A 20019-nucleotide genomic window follows, 5' to 3' on the forward strand; every position below is an offset into this window, starting at 1 on the left:
GGGATAGAGGAGTATGGGCAAATCAGAACTTGCACATACTATATAAAGGATTAAAGGGATTTCTATCCCAAATCACACACTAGAACGAAAGACACAAAGATAACACACTAAAAAAAAACACCTTTAAAGTTTCTTCTCTTCTTTCAGCTTCGATGGCAATGGCTCAAAATGATAAGAATAGATGGGTCGCTCAAAAGGGCTTTGAAATGCTCGATACGTACCTTCCTTATCTATTCCCACCTGAGTCAACTATAAGAGAACCTGTTGTTTCTTATCCGGAGCATATGAAATCCTTTGGCGGTGCCCGTCCTTTTGTTGGCAATCCCAACCGGTCTGAGAGGCAGAAAGGACGGGCTATTACCTGCGACGAGGCGGTCAGACTCTATGGAGGGGTACTTGTAAAGGAATTTCGCAATCGTAAATAAGCCGTGTAAAATAACTATTTTCAAGTTATGTTTGAAGATGCATGGTGAGTTTGTAAGTAAGTGTGGTGATCTTTATTTCTGCTTTAGAAAATAGTGCAGACCAACACATATGCTAAAGCTTTTGTAACGGTTTTGAGTTAGAATAAGCTTTAGATCAAAAACAAGTGTTTTGTGTCTGTTATGTATTTAGAAGTACTATATGTTGAAGCTTTGTATAATAGGAGGATGTTACGGTGCTATGTAAACATATATGTATGTGTCTTGAATCTTGAATCTTTGTAAACATAAGTAAGCATGTATTAAAAGACTTAAATAAGCATGTCATATATGCACCAAGCTGGGCCTAATATTTTTAGAGACGTCAAGCAGAACAAAAATATTTGACCCGTTTTGGAGGTAATTCCTTAAATCTAAAAAGTATAGATACTTTTTTTTTGATAGACGAGGGGAGACAATGTCTCCAAATCTATTCAAAAACAAAGAAAATTACAAACAAACAGAACGTGGAATAGAAAATCTAACTGAATCCTTTAGAACAATAGAACTAACTGGTTCCAGGCTTGAAGCAAAAGAGTGAAAACTTAACGGAAGAGAAAACGCATAGTTAGCTAATCCATTTGCAAGACGATTAGCTTCTTTATACATGTGACCAATACGGACTGTCCACTCCGTTGAAATAAAGTCATAGCGTATATGTACTAGGAAGGACAGCGGATGAGAATTCCCAATCCCTATCGTTAAAAAACCCACCATAATCTCTGAATCTACTTCCAACTCCACACGCGGGATATCCTTCTCCCACGCAATATACAACCCATAATACACTCTCCAAAGTTCAGAGCATATACCTATATAAGTGCGAACCCTCCTATCCATGTCTGATCCCCATCCCTTAAAACACCACCAGCGGTAGCCAAACCCGGATTCCCATGCGACGCTCCATCAATATTCAGCTTCACCCACCCGACCCACGGTGGAGACCACGCAACCAGTCTCGTCGTTCGTTCAGCCCTCTGCCCTCCACCTGCCTCAACTAAGAACGAGTCATACACTTCCTTCGCCAAATCCTTCAAAAATTGGACTCTATCTCGACATCGTGCCATGCTCCCAAAAACATTCCCACAACGCCATTTCCAGCCTCACCATACGGCCACCGCAAACTGCGTCGCTCAGGAGTTCCCATCCCACTCCACATTTTCACTCAACTAAGTAAACATCTATTCCAAAATCGAGGTCCCAAAGAAAGAATCCACTTGACGTGGAGAGAGTAGACGACACCATACTCCTGACATTGCCGAGCAGTCCCGTAGGACATGTACTATACTTTCAAAACCACCTTTACACACCTGACATACGACTGAATCACAAAGGTGTCGTCGATGTATTTCTGTATTTGTCATCAAAGCCTGATTCCCAACCAGCCATAGGAAGGTGCAAATACGTTCTGGAACTTTCACCATCCATATCCGAGTAAAAAACAGCTTCATATCTTGTCTGGGGACATCATTTCGAGGAAAGCATAAGCAGACCGTACAGAAAACATGCCATCAGGACTCTCTCCCCATGATAACCGATCTGAAGCACCAGTCACATTATCAAGAACCAGTAATCCAAGTTGTAGCTTTGTCGTATTCGATACATATCCCAAAGTCAACTGTGCTCTCCACCCCATCCCATTGAACCAAACATCACGAGATCGGACATTCTCATACCCCGCTGGTAGCACTCCAATCACCATATCCAGAAGTGGCTTATTTGACAACCATTTATCCACCCAAAATCTTATCTCCCGCCTATCTCCTAGGATCCAACTTAAACCCGGAATCGCCACTTCCCGTAACCCCACACCCACATTGCGCCATGTTGATGACCAATGGCTCTTCACAACTAGCCATGACATATCATTAAGATCTCCTGCTCTGTATTTTGATCTCAACACCCTCACCCAAAAACTATCTTTGTCATGAAGTAAATGACAGCCAATCTTAGCCAGCAGAGCCTTGTTTATATTTATTAATGATCGAATCCCCATACGTCCCTCTCTCTTGGGTGCACAAACTCTACTCCACGCAACAAAGTGTTGTTTCCTCTTAGCCGATGTGCTTCCCGGTAAGAAAGATTTTGAAATCTGATCCAACTTATGAAGTGTATGCTTAGGCAAGGAGATTATGCTCATAGCATGTACCAAAATTGACGACAAAACTGCTTTAGTAAGAGTTAAACATCCCGCAAAGATTAGGAAGCGTCCTTTCCAACTTGACAACCGCGAGTTCACCCTTTCCAGAACCTCCCCAAAGGTCTCCTTATTAATGCGTTTATGCAATACCGGCATCCCAAGATATTTACCCATGTCTTGTGTTGATTGTATGCCGCTCTCATCACTAATCAACTTAGCCAGCTCCCAACTAACATTCTTTGAAAAGAAGATTTTCGACTTCTCCAAGCTCACCTTTTAACCAGAGGCAACACAAAAACTCTCCATCACTCTCTGACTGATCCGTATCTGAGCCACCGATGCTTCAGCAAAAAAGATGAGATTATCCGCGAAACAAATGTGTGATAATTTAGAACCTCCTCTAGATAAACTGATTGGTTTCCACTCCTTTAAATCAACAGCTATCTCAATCAAATGGCATAGTCTGTCAAGGCACATCACAAAGAGATACAGGGAAAAAAGATCTCCTTTGCTTTCAAAAACTAAGTTTGCTATTAGATTTATAATATATTACATATGTGTGGAGTTATGTTTGTAAACATATTATTTTAGGAATGTTAACATTCATAATCTGCACTCATACCAGTTAAGTATTAGATTTGTTTATAATTTTGTTTAGACTAAAAAAGTTATCAGTTTTGTCTTTGGCATATGAAAAGATAACTACATTAAAAAAAATAGTAAGAGAAATACGGTATATCTATTTCAGGGCAGAAAAATAGTAAAACAAAAGTGATATCTCCTTCCCAGATATGATTTTCCATCTCATAACTGTGGTTTTAATAATAATCTACACATTTCATATTATATATTTTAGTTTATCAGATAAGGAAATAAGTAAGTGTTTCGGATCCTCACGTATGTGTAGGTTTTATGTGTAGATATATTTAGTTGTATAGGATCTATAACATAAAATTATATTAGTCTGCTATAAAAGTGTGAGAATGAAATAATAATCCTTTCACCATATAATTTATTAGAATCATAGCAGTTATGATATTAATCCATTAAAATTATTCTTAACTGTTAAAAATTGTGTTTTTTCACTTATGAACAAAAATCCACAAAATTTCAACATAGTATATATTTTGAATTAATATTTTCAAAATCGATAATAGTTGAATTTTTGAGATACTGATGAATCTAAAATCCAAAATTTATATAAAGAATATACTACTTTTTGAAATAGTAAATCATGGTTAGATTATATATTACAAATATAATAAATGTATTCATAATTGAAAAAAAATATTCAATTTAAAATGGTTTTCATACTTTTTTCTTGTGTGATGATTGTCTTAAGGATGAGTTGGAATTGTACATAATTTTCAGGTTTATTAGTCATTTATTCTCTTTATGAACATAAAGATTTATTAACACATATTAAAAACAATTTCGTTTTGAACATAAAAAAGACAGTTTCATAGGCTTCTCGACTATGTTGACCTTTAATCCTGTATAAACACACCCAAATTATTAGTTAATTTTAAAAAAACATTAAATATTAACAACAATGAGAATCTTAATGTTTATGTGTATTACATACCTATGAGTTTGATTCCCAAGTCCAAATTATTGAACCAAAGTTTGCCGTCTACAAAAACAAAGCACACAAATTATTAATACACAAAAATCTCCTTAAACCTCAATACTAACCACAAAATTACATCATTATGTTACAAAAAAAATTACAGCTCGATGAGTTGGTTTGAGGATCCATGTTATATGAACAGCTCTTCCTGCTCTTCTCAGTATTCTGATAACTTTTTTTGATGATTTAATAAATCAATTTATAAACTCTTTCAATCAAAGAGTATGTCATGCAAAATAAAGATCAAACTTAACATAATATAAATCCACGAAGTCAACAAACTAAGTAAAATTAAAAAATAAATAGATCAAAGTACCATAGTTTTGAAGAGATACTGACATACAAGGTGGGAAAACAACTGTCTCCATGGTCCATTCGAACACTGAAATCAATAATTAAAAAAAAAACTTAAAATTAGATTCTATTTCAATTAGCAAATAGAACAAAAAAATATATGTGCCATCGAAATTGAGAAACAAAAAAGGATATTCTAGGCTTTAAACACAAATATTTCGTTATATATATAGCAAAATGGTATGACATAAGTTAAATATCTGTTTGTGATTTGTCATTTATTGTTAAGATATTTTTTGCCCAAAACATTCCATAAATTTCCTAATTGTTCGTCCATAATTTTCGCCACTATATATTTTACCATATTTTGTTTTAATACTTGTTTCCTGACTAAAACAAAAGAATCTAAATAAATCTTATTATAATTTTCACAATATCGAAAAAGTAATATCAGTTACTAATTACTTAAATTATCTTCAATTAATTTCAATCCATAATCGATGTAAAATTATTATAGATCTCAATTTATACTATTCATCATTTATTTTAATTAAACATAATATTTTATTGTAAAATTAGAATTTTTACGAAATTAGGATCTAGTAGATCTCCTATTTAACTAAACATTAAATATTTCATAAATTTAAAATAATTATTTATTTTTATCTATAATTTGAATAGATTTTTGAAATACTTTCTTATTAATCATTTTGAAATCAACAGAAAAGAACACATTCCTTTTATAGATATTTTTCATTGTCGTCTTGTTTGTAACTATTGTTTCATTTCACGTTATTTGTGGTAACAAATTAATTTGGACTGCTTCTTACCCAAATAAATAATTATCATTATATTAAAATTAAATAGTTGTTTCCAGAAATATCTTAAAATATATTAGAAACTTAAATATATTTACATATATTTTCGAATTTAAGAGTCCGATTTTTATGGCAACAAACTTAAATAATTTCCATAAATATTAGGTAATTATTATTATTTTTAATTCAATTTCCATACACATTAAGTAATTATTATCTTGTTGATTGGGCTGTTATAGTATAATAATTTCAATTTCCATAAACATTAGAAAATTATCTTGTTATTTAGTTTTATTGGTATTTATGGTAATTACGTGGAAAGATTTATTTAGCTTTTAGGAAAATAGACACTTTAATATGGTGTAACCATTTTGTTTGGCTACGATTTTTATTTGTTTAGCTTAAATGACATATACACTTAAATACCAAATAATATCTGTTAGGCTCTGATTTTTTTGCTAATCCTAACTCATTTAGTATCTGTTTGGCTCGATGATTAAGTCTTATTTAAGTGGCATTTCATGTAATAATCTCTTAATCTATGTCTACTTATTAAAAAATACTTCCTTTTTAATATTATAGATAATTAAGAAACTAATTGCAGTTTTAATTGATTGAGTTCTGTTAGTGGAGATCCCATCTCGATGCGTATTTTTGTGGCTCGAATCTATTAATGTGTGTACTCTAGTTCCTTTCAGGCCGGCTCGCATATGCATAATATGTAATAGTTTAGTTAAAACATTAATCTAAGAAATTGTCTTCGTAGATGACTAATGAGCCATGGGTCAAATGCATTTTGTAGTATGAGTTTTTGTCGTTGTTTAGATCCACAAATCTCGACCTATAGTCAAATCCCTGTGTAAACACAAAGTGAAATCGAATGAAAAAGCTGCTGAATTAGACATCATTAATACGATTTGGTTTAAGGCAATTCCTCTCAGTGAATGATACATCATACATCCAATGTTTTTCTAATTTTTTTTACCCAACAAAGAACTCCTCATTTTACAAGAAAAAAAATCATATTTATATTCTTAGACAATATAATTTACTTTTTAATTATCTATAAGAAATGTTTCTGGATCTTGATCGATGACGATAAATATTTTAAAAAATTCCGGTGAAACATATACTTATAATCTTTTTTGGGGGTCCTGAAAACATCTAAAAAGATGAATACTAATTTATAGACGCTTTACTGTATTTTTTCAATAAAAAAGTTCCAGACTAAATTAATGTATCAATACAAAACTAATATACCAGTACTTACACAAAAAAATAAATTTGCATGGTGACAACTGACAAATATAAACAAACATAAATGATGTGACCGACATATCATAACCAGAGCTGTGCAAACGTTAACGATTATCAGACACGACTTCAAATATAATACCCCAACTCAAACAAAGCAAAATTGTCTACAAAAATATACACCATCCTTTTATAACAAAACAAAGAAACAAACTGACAAACAAATTTTAGTTTAAAATCATTTTGTATTTAATTTCCAAAACCGTTAACCAAACTTTCAAAATCAACTTGATCGGTAAAACAATCAAATCACTCAACCTTTTTTATGACGTACTCGGACGAAAAGAATATTTTTATCAATTTTGTCCACTCTATCATTTTCAAGAGTGTCATACTTTTTCTTTCCTAATTACTTTTCACAAATAATTTGGTGTTGGCTAAATGACTTGTCATTTATAAATTAAAATATTAGAAATTCATATTTTTTTTTGAAGTTCTTCTTTATACATTGAGATTTTAATGTACTTAACTTATAAGCCTTTATTATAATTATAATTGTATTTTAGGAATAAACTATATGACACTAATATATGTGGCCTTGATTTTTCTCAAAAATAAATGCCATAGACGGCCCCTTCTTTTTCTCTCACGTCCCCCCGACTCTCACTATAAGTCTTATAACGGTAAAACCATATAATTAAATTGTCTCTCGGTTCAACCTGACATTTCCAATGGCCAATGGGCGCTGTCATTTGTTTCTTTTCTTTCTACTTAAGTCGTGAAAATTCGAGTAGAAAGCAGTTGGGTTCATTGAGTAACTCGAGTTTATATTTTCCATCAAAGGTCAGTTAATAAGCTAATGTGTATACAACCACCATCTAGTATAACACTTTAGGATCGAATGCTCAGAGATCAAGCTATTGCAATATGAAATTATAAAGATCAAATATAGCTAAAATAATAGAAAAAATTGTAAAGCAAGTAACTATCAAAAACGGAAATTAAACAAGTTATCTTAAATCAAAAAAGAAATATTGGACGCAGAGAATCAATAGAGAATATAACTACGAACTTAGGTGATTAGATAGAGACTCATTATACACCGTTCTAAAGTCTCATTTGAATCTAGCAAAACAAGCAATCATTAACACGTTCAGATTTGATTAGTTCACAAAGGTGCCTTAACTTCAACTCTCGTCGGCTAAGGATCACCTTGCTCACCTATGATCTTTTCAAGCAATTCAACAACACATTTGGTGCCCCGATGAATTCAACCTAAAATCGGAAACTAGGTAGCTAGTCTAGTTTAAGCATGCATTAAGATCAACAATAGATGAAATACAAAATAGATCAATTCCAAATCTAGAACACCTACGTTAGAGACTCATAAACCCCTTTTGAAACTCGAAACCCAATTTAAAAACTACTCAGACATGGAGAAATAAGAACAACAAATCAAAGATGAAGAAGACATAATTGAATTGCAAAAGAAAAGAAAACAAGGGTTCATCATTCTTCTCCAAAGTGTTAGAAAGGATTAGAGATCTTCTCCCAACCCAAAGCTTACAAGTGCTCAGAGGCTGCGGCGAATAAAAGTTATCCCTCTATAAGTCGAGCCTCTAGCTTAAATACTAAAATAAAACCCTAAAAGTCGGTTTAAAACAATTTTGGAAAAGTTTCTTCGAGTATCAGACCGGTCGATCCTGAGTGAGGATCAGTCGATCCTAGATGCTCTTTTTGCGTTTGCTCCATATGCTTGCTAGTATGATCAGTTTTACCAAATTGGCTCCAAATGCATGTTTTCATCCCCAAAACACCCAGTTTCCTTCCAAAGTAACCTAGAACCTGTACAGACTCACAAAAGACTAAAAAGACTCCAAAACTTTGACTCAATAAAAGACTCAAAACAAATATAAAAATGATGCTTAAAACCCTAGAAAATACAGACACATCACCGGTCGTTTTTGTCTTCTTATTTTGGTATTAATTAACGTCAAAAATGAAAAAAAAAATCAAGTTAAGAAACAATAAATAATATTATTGTTAAGTCACATATTTTATGTTTGTTTGTGCGTTAACGTACAATATAGATCATGTGCAAAGTGTTGAGTAATACGAAAATACATAATTTGCTTGTTTTTTATAATAAAAGAAAATATTATTGACCATTATTAAAATTTCATTTTGATCATTAAAATTTTAGAAATCAATATTTTTATAGTAATATTAAAAATTTATAACGTTTAGCTTGACAATATGACAGACAATTGGCAAATATTAAAAAAAAATCACTGTAAAAGGATATTCAGTAAATTTTTCTAAGCACAATTTAGGTTCTTTATATATATTTTAAATTTCAGATGAAAATAAAAATAAAATATAATTTAGGGAGATTCTCAAAAATAGCACTTATTTAAGTTTTAAGTTTAAAACTAGCACATACTCTTAAATTTTCCAAAATTAGCACAACATTATATACACAAAATCAAATATTTTTCTTCACAAAGTTGCTTCTCTTTCTCTTCATTCTTCTCCTTCGCTTCATCTCCGCCAGAATCATCCACATCAACTCCGGTGTTTCACTTCCACGCCGAATCAATCTAACGAGTCTCCGTTAAGAATATTATTGCGAGTCTGTATTTCCAGGTAAAGTCGAAGTAGCGATGGATCTTGCGACGACGAACACTGAGACCGATGAGAGTAAGGAGAAACATGTGGGATCGATGGCGTAGGTCCAATGAAAGGCTGATGGGAGTGGTGGTAGTGGTGAGAGCAGAGAAGATCAGCATGATGATTTAAGTGAAGAAGATTATGGCTTATTTGTTTAGGAAATGAAGAAGATTCAATTCATAATCTTGGGTCTTCCCTTTCTCCGTGCTACAGATCCGATTCACCACTGAAGAAACTCGGTTCAGATGGATTGATGGTGTGCTTAGGCAGATAGATTGTGTCAAGGTTTCGTGTTCAGTGGTGAATCGGAAAGATTCAATAATATTCAGAATGACTCTTTGCGATTTAGGAATGACTCTTTGCGATTCAGGAAGATCTTCATGAAAATAATGTATAGTACTCCTATAGGCTACACCTAGACTTCTATCTTAGAATTCAGGACGATTTTTTAAAATTCAAGATAGCATTCGTAAATATTTAGGATGACACAAAATCAAATCATTACTCTTATATGTATAGATAAATATCAGGATGTACAATAAAATAAAATAAAAATCTCTCATTAAATAGAGTAATTTGTGATATATTAAGGCAAAACATAAATAAAATATTTAAATACTCATTCTTATAAATTTATGAATAAATTCATAATGTTTAGGAAGACATCCTCGAAATTCAGGATGACCTTCATAAAATACTTAAGTCTCTTTAAACACCAATTTTTTACCTATATCTAGGACTTGCACAAAAACAATTCATTACCTCCACATTGATGGGAAAATCTGTGATACATTGAGGCAAAACATAAAAATAAAAATATTTTAAACACATTTTTTTGGATTCAAGATATTCAAGAAAGATTACATAACATTTAGTATGACATTCATAAACGTGAATTCACGTCTACAATGTTTTGAACACATATGCTTAAGGATCATGTTAAATTAGTTTGTGTTACATTAGTGCAAAACATAAGATAGGTAGTCTAATTATAATTTAGGAAGGACTCCTTGAAATTTAGGAAGGAGTCATTGACGTTTAGGAGGGTCTTCCTAAAACATCATGCTGGATATTCCTATTTGCTACCTTTATTATAAAACACCAATATGTGAACAATATCAAATCATTATACATCATTAATGGAGTAATATATGATACAAGAAGGTAAAATGCATATAAAGATATTTAAAAACAAATTTTGAATGATTTCATAGCTTTTAGGAAGGCATTCTTGAAGTTTAGGAAGACCTTCCATGACCTGAACTTAAATTTCATCATCATCTTCATCTTCAACTCTCTCCTCTCTTTTCTTCCCCTCTATCTCAAGACATTACACAAATCAAAAATACACCAAAGATCGAGTATCAATCAATCACAAGAATATCAACAAGTTTCTAATGTAAAGAAAATTCCCCTCCTAAGTGTTCTAATTTAGTAGCATAAACATCACCTTATCGAGATATATCTCAAAGAATCTCTTTGTAGCTGCATCTGTAGCAAATCCTTATACTCCTTTGACTGAAGCAACACCTCCTAAAAACATGGCTTCAGCTCTGCAGTGCCCAACCCAAGAAATCAACAAAATCAATCTAAACACACATTAACATGAAAACAGATTCACAAATTGATTTGCCAAAGATTTTTTACCTGTTCCCGTAAGAGGAATGAAATCATCTACAATGACTTCAACTCCCATCTCAGCAAAAACATATATGGCAACACGTCTAAAAAGTTTCTCACTATTACAAAGATACCATCCATATCAAACAGAACCGTCGATACTTTCTCCCGTTCATCCGCCGTAATTGTAGCTGGAAGACTCTCCTCCGCCACACTCACTATGTAGACGACGGAAGCACCGTTTAGTTTAATTAAAATTCGATCTTCGATCGAAATCTGGTGATGAAGATTCTTTTGATGTGGATTTTTATTGTATTAGAATCAATCGATCGATTTGGCAATTAATCGAAAAGATCTGAGATCGAAAATAAAGATTACAAACTTTTGGAATCTTCACCGCAAACTTCATCGGAGCTTTGAGATCTAAAATTCGTGAGTTTTGTTTTAGAGAAAATGAATTTTGTTGTTTAAATTAAATAATAATTTCAATATATAAATATTAGTTTTGGAAAATTTGAGCATGTGTGCTAATGTTAGAAGAAAAACTTAGAAAAATGCTATTATAGGATATTTCTCTATAATTTATGTATTTTTAATTATTTTATTTTCGGCAGACTTTGATATATGGTTTTGAAAAAATTTCCCTCAGGGAGAACCATGGTCAGTTCATATAAAAATGATTACAAAGAACAAATGAAACAAACCATTTCTTAATTATAGAGCGATGGTCATTAAAATTGAGTTCAAATAGTGTATTTTGTCCTAACTAATATGCATACTTAATCTTGATAAATTTATCATGATATGTTAAATATCTAAATATATGGGAATGAAAAGAACGGATAGGGGAGACCGTCGCACCGCCCATGGCCTTTGGAGGAGATATACATTATTGAGGGAATAATGATTATTTAAATTCTTTGATATGAATTATTATTTAAATTTGATTCCATCTTTTGTGATGATTACACGTATCGATAGATATTATTCACAAGGAATATATTAGAACTTACAACATCATATTAAATACTGGATATAATAAAAGAAAACGAGTGTTTTCTTACCAAAAAAAAAATAAAAAATAAAATAAAACGAGTGTTCATAAGAAAATACAAGTGGATAGAAAAGTAACGAAATGCTCTTGTTAAAAAGAGTATATTGGTTCTATATAAACGGCATTGGCCTTCTTTTCCTTATCAACTAAAAGCAAAGAAACGAGGATAATACACTAATTACAAAACTCCTCTCTTCTCTTCTTTGTGCTTCAGTGGCAATGGCTCAAAACGATAGGAATACAAGGATTGCTCAAAAGGCTTTTGAAATGGTTGATAAGGTGTATGGTAAGCCCCCTAAACAAACCACTAAACCATATGATCCTAAAGACGAGTTCCCTTCTCGTTTTAGCCAAAATGCTTACAAATATAGTGGTCCAAAAGCTTATACCGTAAAAGAGGCGACTAGTATTACTACTATTAGTTGTAGTCGAGCTCTTTATATGTACTCACCTGAGTCAACTATGAAAGAACCTGTTGTCTCTCACCCGACTGCTCATATTCAATACTTCGGTGGTGCCCGTCCTTTTGTTGGCAATCCCAACCGGTTTGAGAGGCCCAAAGGACGAGTTATTAACTGCGACGAGGCTGCCCAACTCTATGGAGGGGTGCTTATAAAGCAATTTCGTAAATAAGTGGTGTAAACCTCAAGTTATGTTGAAGATGCATGGTGAGTTTGTAATTAAGTGTGATAATTTCTATCTCTGCTTTGGAATGTGCAGACCGACACAGATGCGAAAGCTTGTTGTAAGGGGTTTTGACTTGAAATAAGCTTTAGATCACATCCAAGTGTGTGTGTGTCTGTTATGTATTTAGAATTGGTTTATGGTGAAGCTTATGTAATGTAAAATGTGATCGTGCTATGTATACATGTGTAATGTGTCTCTATTTTTTGTATGCATAAATAAGCAAGTATTAAAAACTTAAATATTTGACACATTTTCTAAGGGAATATCTTTTCATATTCCTTTTACTTAATCATAGAGCGGCTTTGCATATGCGCTATTATATTGTTTTCGTAGGCGTTACAGAGTAAATCATGAAAACACATATTACACGACATATTTAGTTGATTAATCATGTCGTTACATCCTACATTTAATTACTTTTAGTTAGTTTTACCATAACTGTATTATCTTGTTTTCGTGGACGTTCTCTTTTATTTTTTGTTTCTCAAACCCTAAATAACTTTTTTGAATATGAGGTGAAAAGAGCTTTGTGTGACAATAAAAAAATAGAAGTAAAGTAGTACTCCGGATTTTAGAAAGTAACTAAGGAAAAAATTGAAGATATGTTTTATACATCCAATATATTTTGTGATTAATCACCTCCAATGGTAAAAAAAGGATATTTAATTTCCCCGCAAGTAAAGCAAAAACCACTGGAAACAAATTTCAAATCTTTTTGAGAATCTAATTACTGCCTCATGTTTTTTTAACGGTAAATATGTGACTTTCCTCCCTTCTTCCACATATAAGTAGGACTTGGAAACCAACTCAGATTTAGCAATTGATATTCTAAAAAATCCCAAAAAAACCAAAACGAAAAAAAGAAAGAATGTGGAATGGATGGAATTATTCAAGCAAGATGAAGACGTATGTCTTGTTAGGCGTTGCGGGTCTCATTATAGGAATGGTCATAAGTGTGGAGGCCGATGATGGCAGCATCCCGAGTAGAAAAACAGAAGAGATTCACCGTGAAAGCAAGCTGGTGATAACAAAGACTGCAGTGAGTATTATATGTGCCTCCACCGATTACAAAGAAGATTGCACATCGGGTCTCGCAACTGTGAGGTCGCCTGATCCAAGAAGTCTAATAAGAGGTGCGTTCGACCTGGCTATCTTGTCGATTCGAAGTGGAATCGACAGGGGGTTGATTGATCTAAAGAAAAGAGCGGATGCGGATATGCACACAAGGGAGGCACTTAATACTTGTCGAGAGCTAATGGATGATGCAATTGATGATCTTCGAAAAACAAGGGATAGATTTAGGGGATTTTTGTTCACTAGATTGCCAGAATTTGTTGAGGATCTTTGTGTGTGGCTTAGCGGATCAATCACATACCAACAGACGTGCATTGATGGATTTGAAGGGATCGATAGCGAAGCGGCCATGATGATGGAGAGAGTCCTGAGGAAAGGGCAGCATCTCACTAGCAATGGACTAGCGATTGCCTCAAATCTTGATAATTTATTGAAGGCTTTCCGTATTCCAATTCCATTTCTTGGGGTACGTACATTCACGTCACACTTTATCATATAACCACCTTTATTTCCAATATCATTCTTTTAGTTCAATGGTTTTCGGTTACATTTTATTTTTAATAAATAAAAACTTTGAATTAAAAAAAATATAGAGTTGGGTTTTATAACTTTCTTTAACTTATTTTTCCTACAAATGTGTTATACTGATACACACTGGATTTTTATGTCTCCAACAGTCAAGGGGTAGACCCGGCATTTTGGGTTCGCGTTCTTCGCAAGACGAATCGTTGGGTTCTTCCCAAGATCCGCCTCCAAGTTTGGATTCTGAAAATACTCCAGCAACAATGGACTCTTCTGAGAATCCACCATCAAATAACAGACCGTTAGATTCTTCCGAGACTCGGCCGTTGGAATCTTCTCAAACTTCTCCTCAAAAATCGACATCAGCCGAGAATCAACCAGTGGATTCTTCCGAGAAACTTCCTCAAAAATCGACTTCTACCGAGAATGAACCATTAGGTCCTCCTCAAAATTCAGATTCTTCCATAATTCGACCGTTGGATCCTCTTCGAAAATTAAATACCCTTAGAAAATTTGATTCTCCAAACGATCGACACTTATCAGAGGAAGGAGAGTTCCCACCATGGGTGACACTGCATTCGCGGAGGCTTCTTGCACGTAGACCTACAAATGGAATCAGAGCGAACGTTGTTGTTGCAAAGGATGGGAGTGGTAAGTTCAAGACAATCGCACAAGCATTGGCAATGGTACCAATGCAAAACAAAAGGAAGTTCGTGATTCACATAAAGCAAGGTGTCTACAAGGAAAAAGTAGAGGTAACCAAAAAAATGCTTAACGTCATGTTTGTCGGAGACGGACCAACCAAGACGATTATCACTGGAGACATTGCCTTCTTACCAAACCGAGTTGGCACCTTCCGCACTGCCACCGTTGGTAAATTATATATAACATTTTACATAGGTGTTAATATAATTTATCTATTATTGATCTAATCTAAACTATCAAAAAGGTTTATAAACTTTCGTTTTAAAAAAATAATTCGTAGTAAGTAGGTGAATGAGTTGATTCTTATATATATATTTTTGATGGTGTTTGAAGCGGTGAATGGGGACTATTTCATGGCAAAGGACGTAGGGTTCGAGAACACGGCAGGAGCAGCACGCCATCAAGCAGTCGCACTTCGAGTTTCGGCCGATTTTGCCGTGTTCTTCAACTGTCATATGAATGGTTACCAAGACACACTTTACGTCCATACCCATCGTCAATTCTACCGTGACTGCCGCATCTCAGGCACCATTGATTTCATCTTTGGTGATGCTAAGGCAGTTTTTCAGAACTGCGTATTTGTCATCCGTCGTCCCATGGATAACCAACAATGTATCGTCACAGCCCAAGGACGAAAAGACCGGCGTGAGACGACAGGAATTGTTATCCACAATAGTCGTATAATCGGTGATGCGTCATATCTTCCCGTCAAAGCCAAGTAACTATTATTAATATTTAGTCAAGTGCTCTAACCATATATGATTTTAATTAAATAACCGTTGTTTATATGGACCTATATGTATATACAGGAACAGAGCATTTTTGGGACGGCCATGGAAAGAGTATTCGAGGACAATCATAATGAACACAGAGATTGATGATGTGATAGACCCAGAAGGTTGGTTGAAATGGAACGAGACGTTTGCACTCAACACGTTGTACTACACTGAGTACCGCAACAGAGGTCGTGGTTCGGGTCAAGCTCGCCGGGTTAAGTGGAGAGGTATCCGACGGATCTCTCCTAGAGACGCAAGGGAGTTCGCTCCAGGGAATTTTTTACGTGGCAACACATGGATCCCACAAACGCGTATACCTTACAATGCTAACTGAGCCATACATGTCATTATATCATCTCACTCTTTCTTATGGTAAAGTGGTTTCTGTAATTGTGTTTGGTAGTGTATATAAATCTGGAGAAACAAGATTTGTATATAATTTTTTTTGGGTGGGAAAGTATATAATATAGGTGACAATAAAAATAGTGTTTTTTATATTTGTATTTATTGAAAATGTTTTTTTTTTTAATTTTATTATTCGATGCTACAAATTTATTAAACTGTATGAATCTTCCACGTGTGGTGTTCCGACGTCGACACGATAGATCTAGAAAGTAATGGTTAGGTGACCGTAAATTCGGAATTTTATTGTAAATCATTAGATTGACCAAACCCTACCGTTCGTTGATCAAAGTCTATCACAAACGAAAAACATTTGGTTAAACTTATTTTCTAATTGGCTTTCTAAGCGCAAACTCTGTTTCTTTCTTATTTTATTAATCAAGCTTTATAACTAAAACTTTTATATAGAAAGTTCTACTACTAGAGAAAAGTGTTATCTACTCGCTTGGACGGACCTATTCACATGAAAAGGGGTCAGTTGACCTTCACAAATTTCAAAAATTTTCATTTTGTTATGAGAAAAATAAATTGGATTCATTAAAAAACAAAAAAATTGTTATGCTTACCTGCATAAAATATTATGTAAGATCTTAGGAGATACTAACTGATTACCAGTGGCGGATTTAGAAAATAATTTTACTAGTGGTAACAATTTTAAATTATAAAAACGAAATAAAATATTTAAAAATTATATCTTATAAACATACTATACATAATACCAACTCTTTACCAAAATTTCTGACTTGAGAAGCTAAAAAATACAAAAAACCTGAAATAAAAATAAAAATAACCACTTGACGTCAATTTTATTAGAATTTTATTTTATTTCTACTAAGATTGATCCACGTAATAAATAAAACAATAACATAGAAGAAAATTATCAAAAGATGATATTTTGCCTTTGATAGAGAGAAAGGAAGCTGAAGAGTCATGCATGTCTCACGTTTAATTTTAAGTTTGTAATGTAATAAAAAGAAATGAGTTTGTAATACATTTTTACCAACTAAATGAGCTTATATATATTATTACATGAAATTAGGCTTTAGTGCTTTACTAACACAAAAGTCAAATATGAGTAAAATAAATAAATTAACAGGGGCATTGAATATATTTTTAGCAAGCGCATAAATTAAAATTGTAATAAATAGCTCTACATTCTAAAATTTTGACAGTGGCAACTGCCCCGTTTTACAGTAACATGGATCCGCCCTTGCTGATTACTAACTAATTCACGTAGATACAATGGCGGACCAACTTGGGAAATTTTTAGTGTGGTATTGGGGAATCGAACTTGGGTAATTCATATAGACCCAGGAAATTTTTTTTTGGGGGGGGGAGTGGGGGTCAAAATTTTTTTTTAAACAGTTGAAATGGAAAAAAACAATTTTTTTAGTGTGGTATTGGGGAATCGAACTCGGGTTTAGGGTGTCACTTAGAGGGGAAAACCAACTTGGCTGCAGAACTTATAGGATCCGAATCGGTATTGGATTTGCTCACTGGATTCGGATTGCGAAAACTCATTGTTTTGGGTTTGGGGTTTGGAGTGTTGGGTGAATGAAGAGAAGTGAAGGAAGATGATGATGGTGGTGGTTTTAGTATGGCGAGTGAGAGAGAGTGAGAGAGAGAGGGGTACTTTACTTCAAGTTTTTTAAAAACACAAATGTTGACTTACTTCACTTTTTTTGTGCATGTTTGATTGATGTTTTTTTGAGGATACTACATTCTAGAAGACCTTAATTAAGTTTTTCATTTTAAAATTTTAATTATAACATCATTTTTTTATATAAGTTTCAATTAATTTTATAACTAAAAATATAAAGTAAAATATACATAATTCATCATTTAGTTGTTGATTGATAAAAAGAAAGCTTGAGGTTCAAGGCATTAATATATTGGTACATCATAATTATTATTTCAAAAATTTTATGTCTATGTTGACAAAAACCAGTATCTATATAAAGATATTAATTATTTTGTAACAGTGGTAACTGATATTTAATACATAAATGAACATCTGAGGGGGTATTGATTAGGGATTTTACAAGATTTGGTAAATTTTAGATTTTGAGAGACTTTGAAGGATATCTAATGATTTTGGTGGATTTTCATAATATTTGTTGTGATTTTAAAAAGAATTTCAATGGTTTTTTGGAGAGATTTGGTGAGATTTTAAAAGATAGTGAAAAGTGAAAACAATACACAATCATCGACAAGTTTATGAACATAAATTATGTTACATAATAGAGAAAGCCGAGAAGGTTTTCTTAATCCTGAAGAAGTGAAGTTGATGATTGGAGAAACTGTTGTTAAAAAACAGACGTTACTAGTGAGTCTTCTTCTTCATGTAGCAACAATTGAAAAAAAATACACAATCATCAAGCAGTTGATGTTCATGGGCATTGTTAGTTGGTGTGAGTCTTCTTCTTCACCATTGTCGTCGTTGGGATGCTCTACCAGGTGGTGGATGACATCGCCGCCGCCGCCGATGATGATAATTAACAAGAAGAACAGCTATGGAGTTATGGCAATGGCTGAAGAGCTCAAGGAGAAGGCCGAGAAGGTTTTCATCATCATCTTCTCCTTCTTCGTTCTTTTAATCATCCACTCCTCTCTTGACAATCACAATGATTTTCCACAGCAGAAACTTACTTTCCTATTTCATGTCATTGATTGAATAGAATCTCCAAAGCAGACCCTTAACCAATTTGTACTAGCTCGTACCATACCATCGTAATTGTTTCTACACATCTCTGAAAACTCTCCTCACAAGCCCAGCTTCCATTTCCCTTTCCACAAGCTTTCTAATAACTGAATCTATCGTCATATGTGCAATCTGAAGAACAAAACGATACAGACCATGTCCGCCGTTCTTCCGAAATTGAAGAACATAGAGGATCGATGATGATAAATTATTTAACCAATTCATCTGTTTCTGAAGTATTTTACAAATAATTTGTTAATTTTTGAATAACAATGGATTTGATATGATTTTCATAAATTGTATATTGAATAACAAGTGATTGTATATGATTCTAAATGATTCTACAAAAATCCCAAGTTGAATAACATAGGATTTCAGAAAATAAATTGAAATTACTACTTGAATAATAAGTGATTTTAAAAATCTTCCAAAATCTTTTAAAATATCTAATTCAATACCTCCACCTAAGTAAATTCACAATAATTTTAGTAAGATACCCGGAGCGAATGCCCAACACCTAAACTTCTCTCACACCAAAAAAGGTAAGAGCTGACAATGGAGAGAGAGAGAGAGAGAGGTGTTCACTTTTTATCCTTGTTTGGTTGATATTTTTTTGAGGATCCTACATTCTATAAGACTTTAATTAAGTTTTGTATTTTAAATTTTTAATTGTTACATCATTTTTTTATAACTTTCAATTAATCTTAAAACTAAAAATATAAAATAAAATATACATCATTCATCATTTATTTGTTGATTGATAAATAGAAAGCTTGGAGTAAGACTATAATGTTTAGGTGCATCGTAATAATAATGGTTGTCAAAATTATTTATTTAAAATTTATATGTCTATGTTGACAAAAATCAACGTCTATATATTGATATTCTTTATTTTGTAACCGTCCTAATTGAGATTTGATACATAAATGAATATCACAGTAAATTCACACTGAGTTTAGCGAGACACCCGGAGCGCATGCCGTGCATCTAAACTTCTCTTGCACCAACAAAAAGCTAAGACAAGAGAATATGAAATAATACAAATGAACGAAAGATTAGGTGCATGGTATACACCTTAGCGCTTTAGGTGTAACACCCGGAGCGAATACCCTGCACCTAAACTTCTCTCGCACCAACAAATGAATATCTCCGATGCATAAACATTAATGGAGAGATTATTTTGGTTTGTTTTACTTGCTTAGATTTTTAAT

At 33.2% G+C, this 20019-nt stretch overlaps 3 protein-coding genes across 3 annotated transcripts; all 3 read left to right on the forward strand.

The window, feature by feature from the left end:
* Nucleotides 60–761, forward strand: LOC104723537. The gene has a single exon (XM_010441917.1). The coding sequence runs from the start codon at nucleotides 153–155 to the stop codon at nucleotides 423–425; it is 273 nt and encodes a 90-aa protein (XP_010440219.1). The 5' UTR covers nucleotides 60–152; the 3' UTR covers nucleotides 426–761.
* LOC104723543 lies at nucleotides 12094–12886 on the forward strand. Its single transcript, XM_010441923.2, has one exon. The coding sequence runs from the start codon at nucleotides 12161–12163 to the stop codon at nucleotides 12572–12574; it is 414 nt and encodes a 137-aa protein (XP_010440225.1). The 5' UTR covers nucleotides 12094–12160; the 3' UTR covers nucleotides 12575–12886.
* LOC104723544 (putative pectinesterase/pectinesterase inhibitor 43) lies at nucleotides 13466–16172 on the forward strand. Its single transcript, XM_010441924.1, has 4 exons — nucleotides 13466–14168; nucleotides 14380–15097; nucleotides 15263–15647; nucleotides 15739–16172. Exons 1-4 carry the CDS (start codon nucleotides 13497–13499, stop codon nucleotides 16037–16039), a joined length of 2076 nt encoding a protein of 691 aa, XP_010440226.1. The 5' UTR covers nucleotides 13466–13496; the 3' UTR covers nucleotides 16040–16172.

The sequence above is a fragment of the Camelina sativa genome, chromosome 11, assembly GCF_000633955.1.
Source record: "Camelina sativa cultivar DH55 chromosome 11, Cs, whole genome shotgun sequence".
Classification (NCBI taxonomy): Eukaryota; Viridiplantae; Streptophyta; class Magnoliopsida; order Brassicales; family Brassicaceae; genus Camelina; species Camelina sativa.

Excerpts from the sequence above, each read along its gene's own strand:
- LOC104723537 (XM_010441917.1), top strand. The coding sequence starts at position 153 with ATGGCAATGGCTCAAAATGATAAGAATAGATGGGTCGCTCAAAAGGGC.
- LOC104723543 (XM_010441923.2), top strand. The coding sequence starts at position 12,161 with ATGGCTCAAAACGATAGGAATACAAGGATTGCTCAAAAGGCTTTTGAA.
- LOC104723544 (XM_010441924.1), top strand. The coding sequence starts at position 13,497 with ATGTGGAATGGATGGAATTATTCAAGCAAGATGAAGACGTATGTCTTG. Across the intron at positions 14,169-14,379 it reads TTCCAATTCCATTTCTTGGG|TCAAGGGGTAGACCCGGCAT; the intron begins GTACGTACATTC and ends TGTCTCCAACAG. Across the intron at positions 15,648-15,738 it reads TATCTTCCCGTCAAAGCCAA|GAACAGAGCATTTTTGGGAC; the intron begins GTAACTATTATT and ends ATGTATATACAG.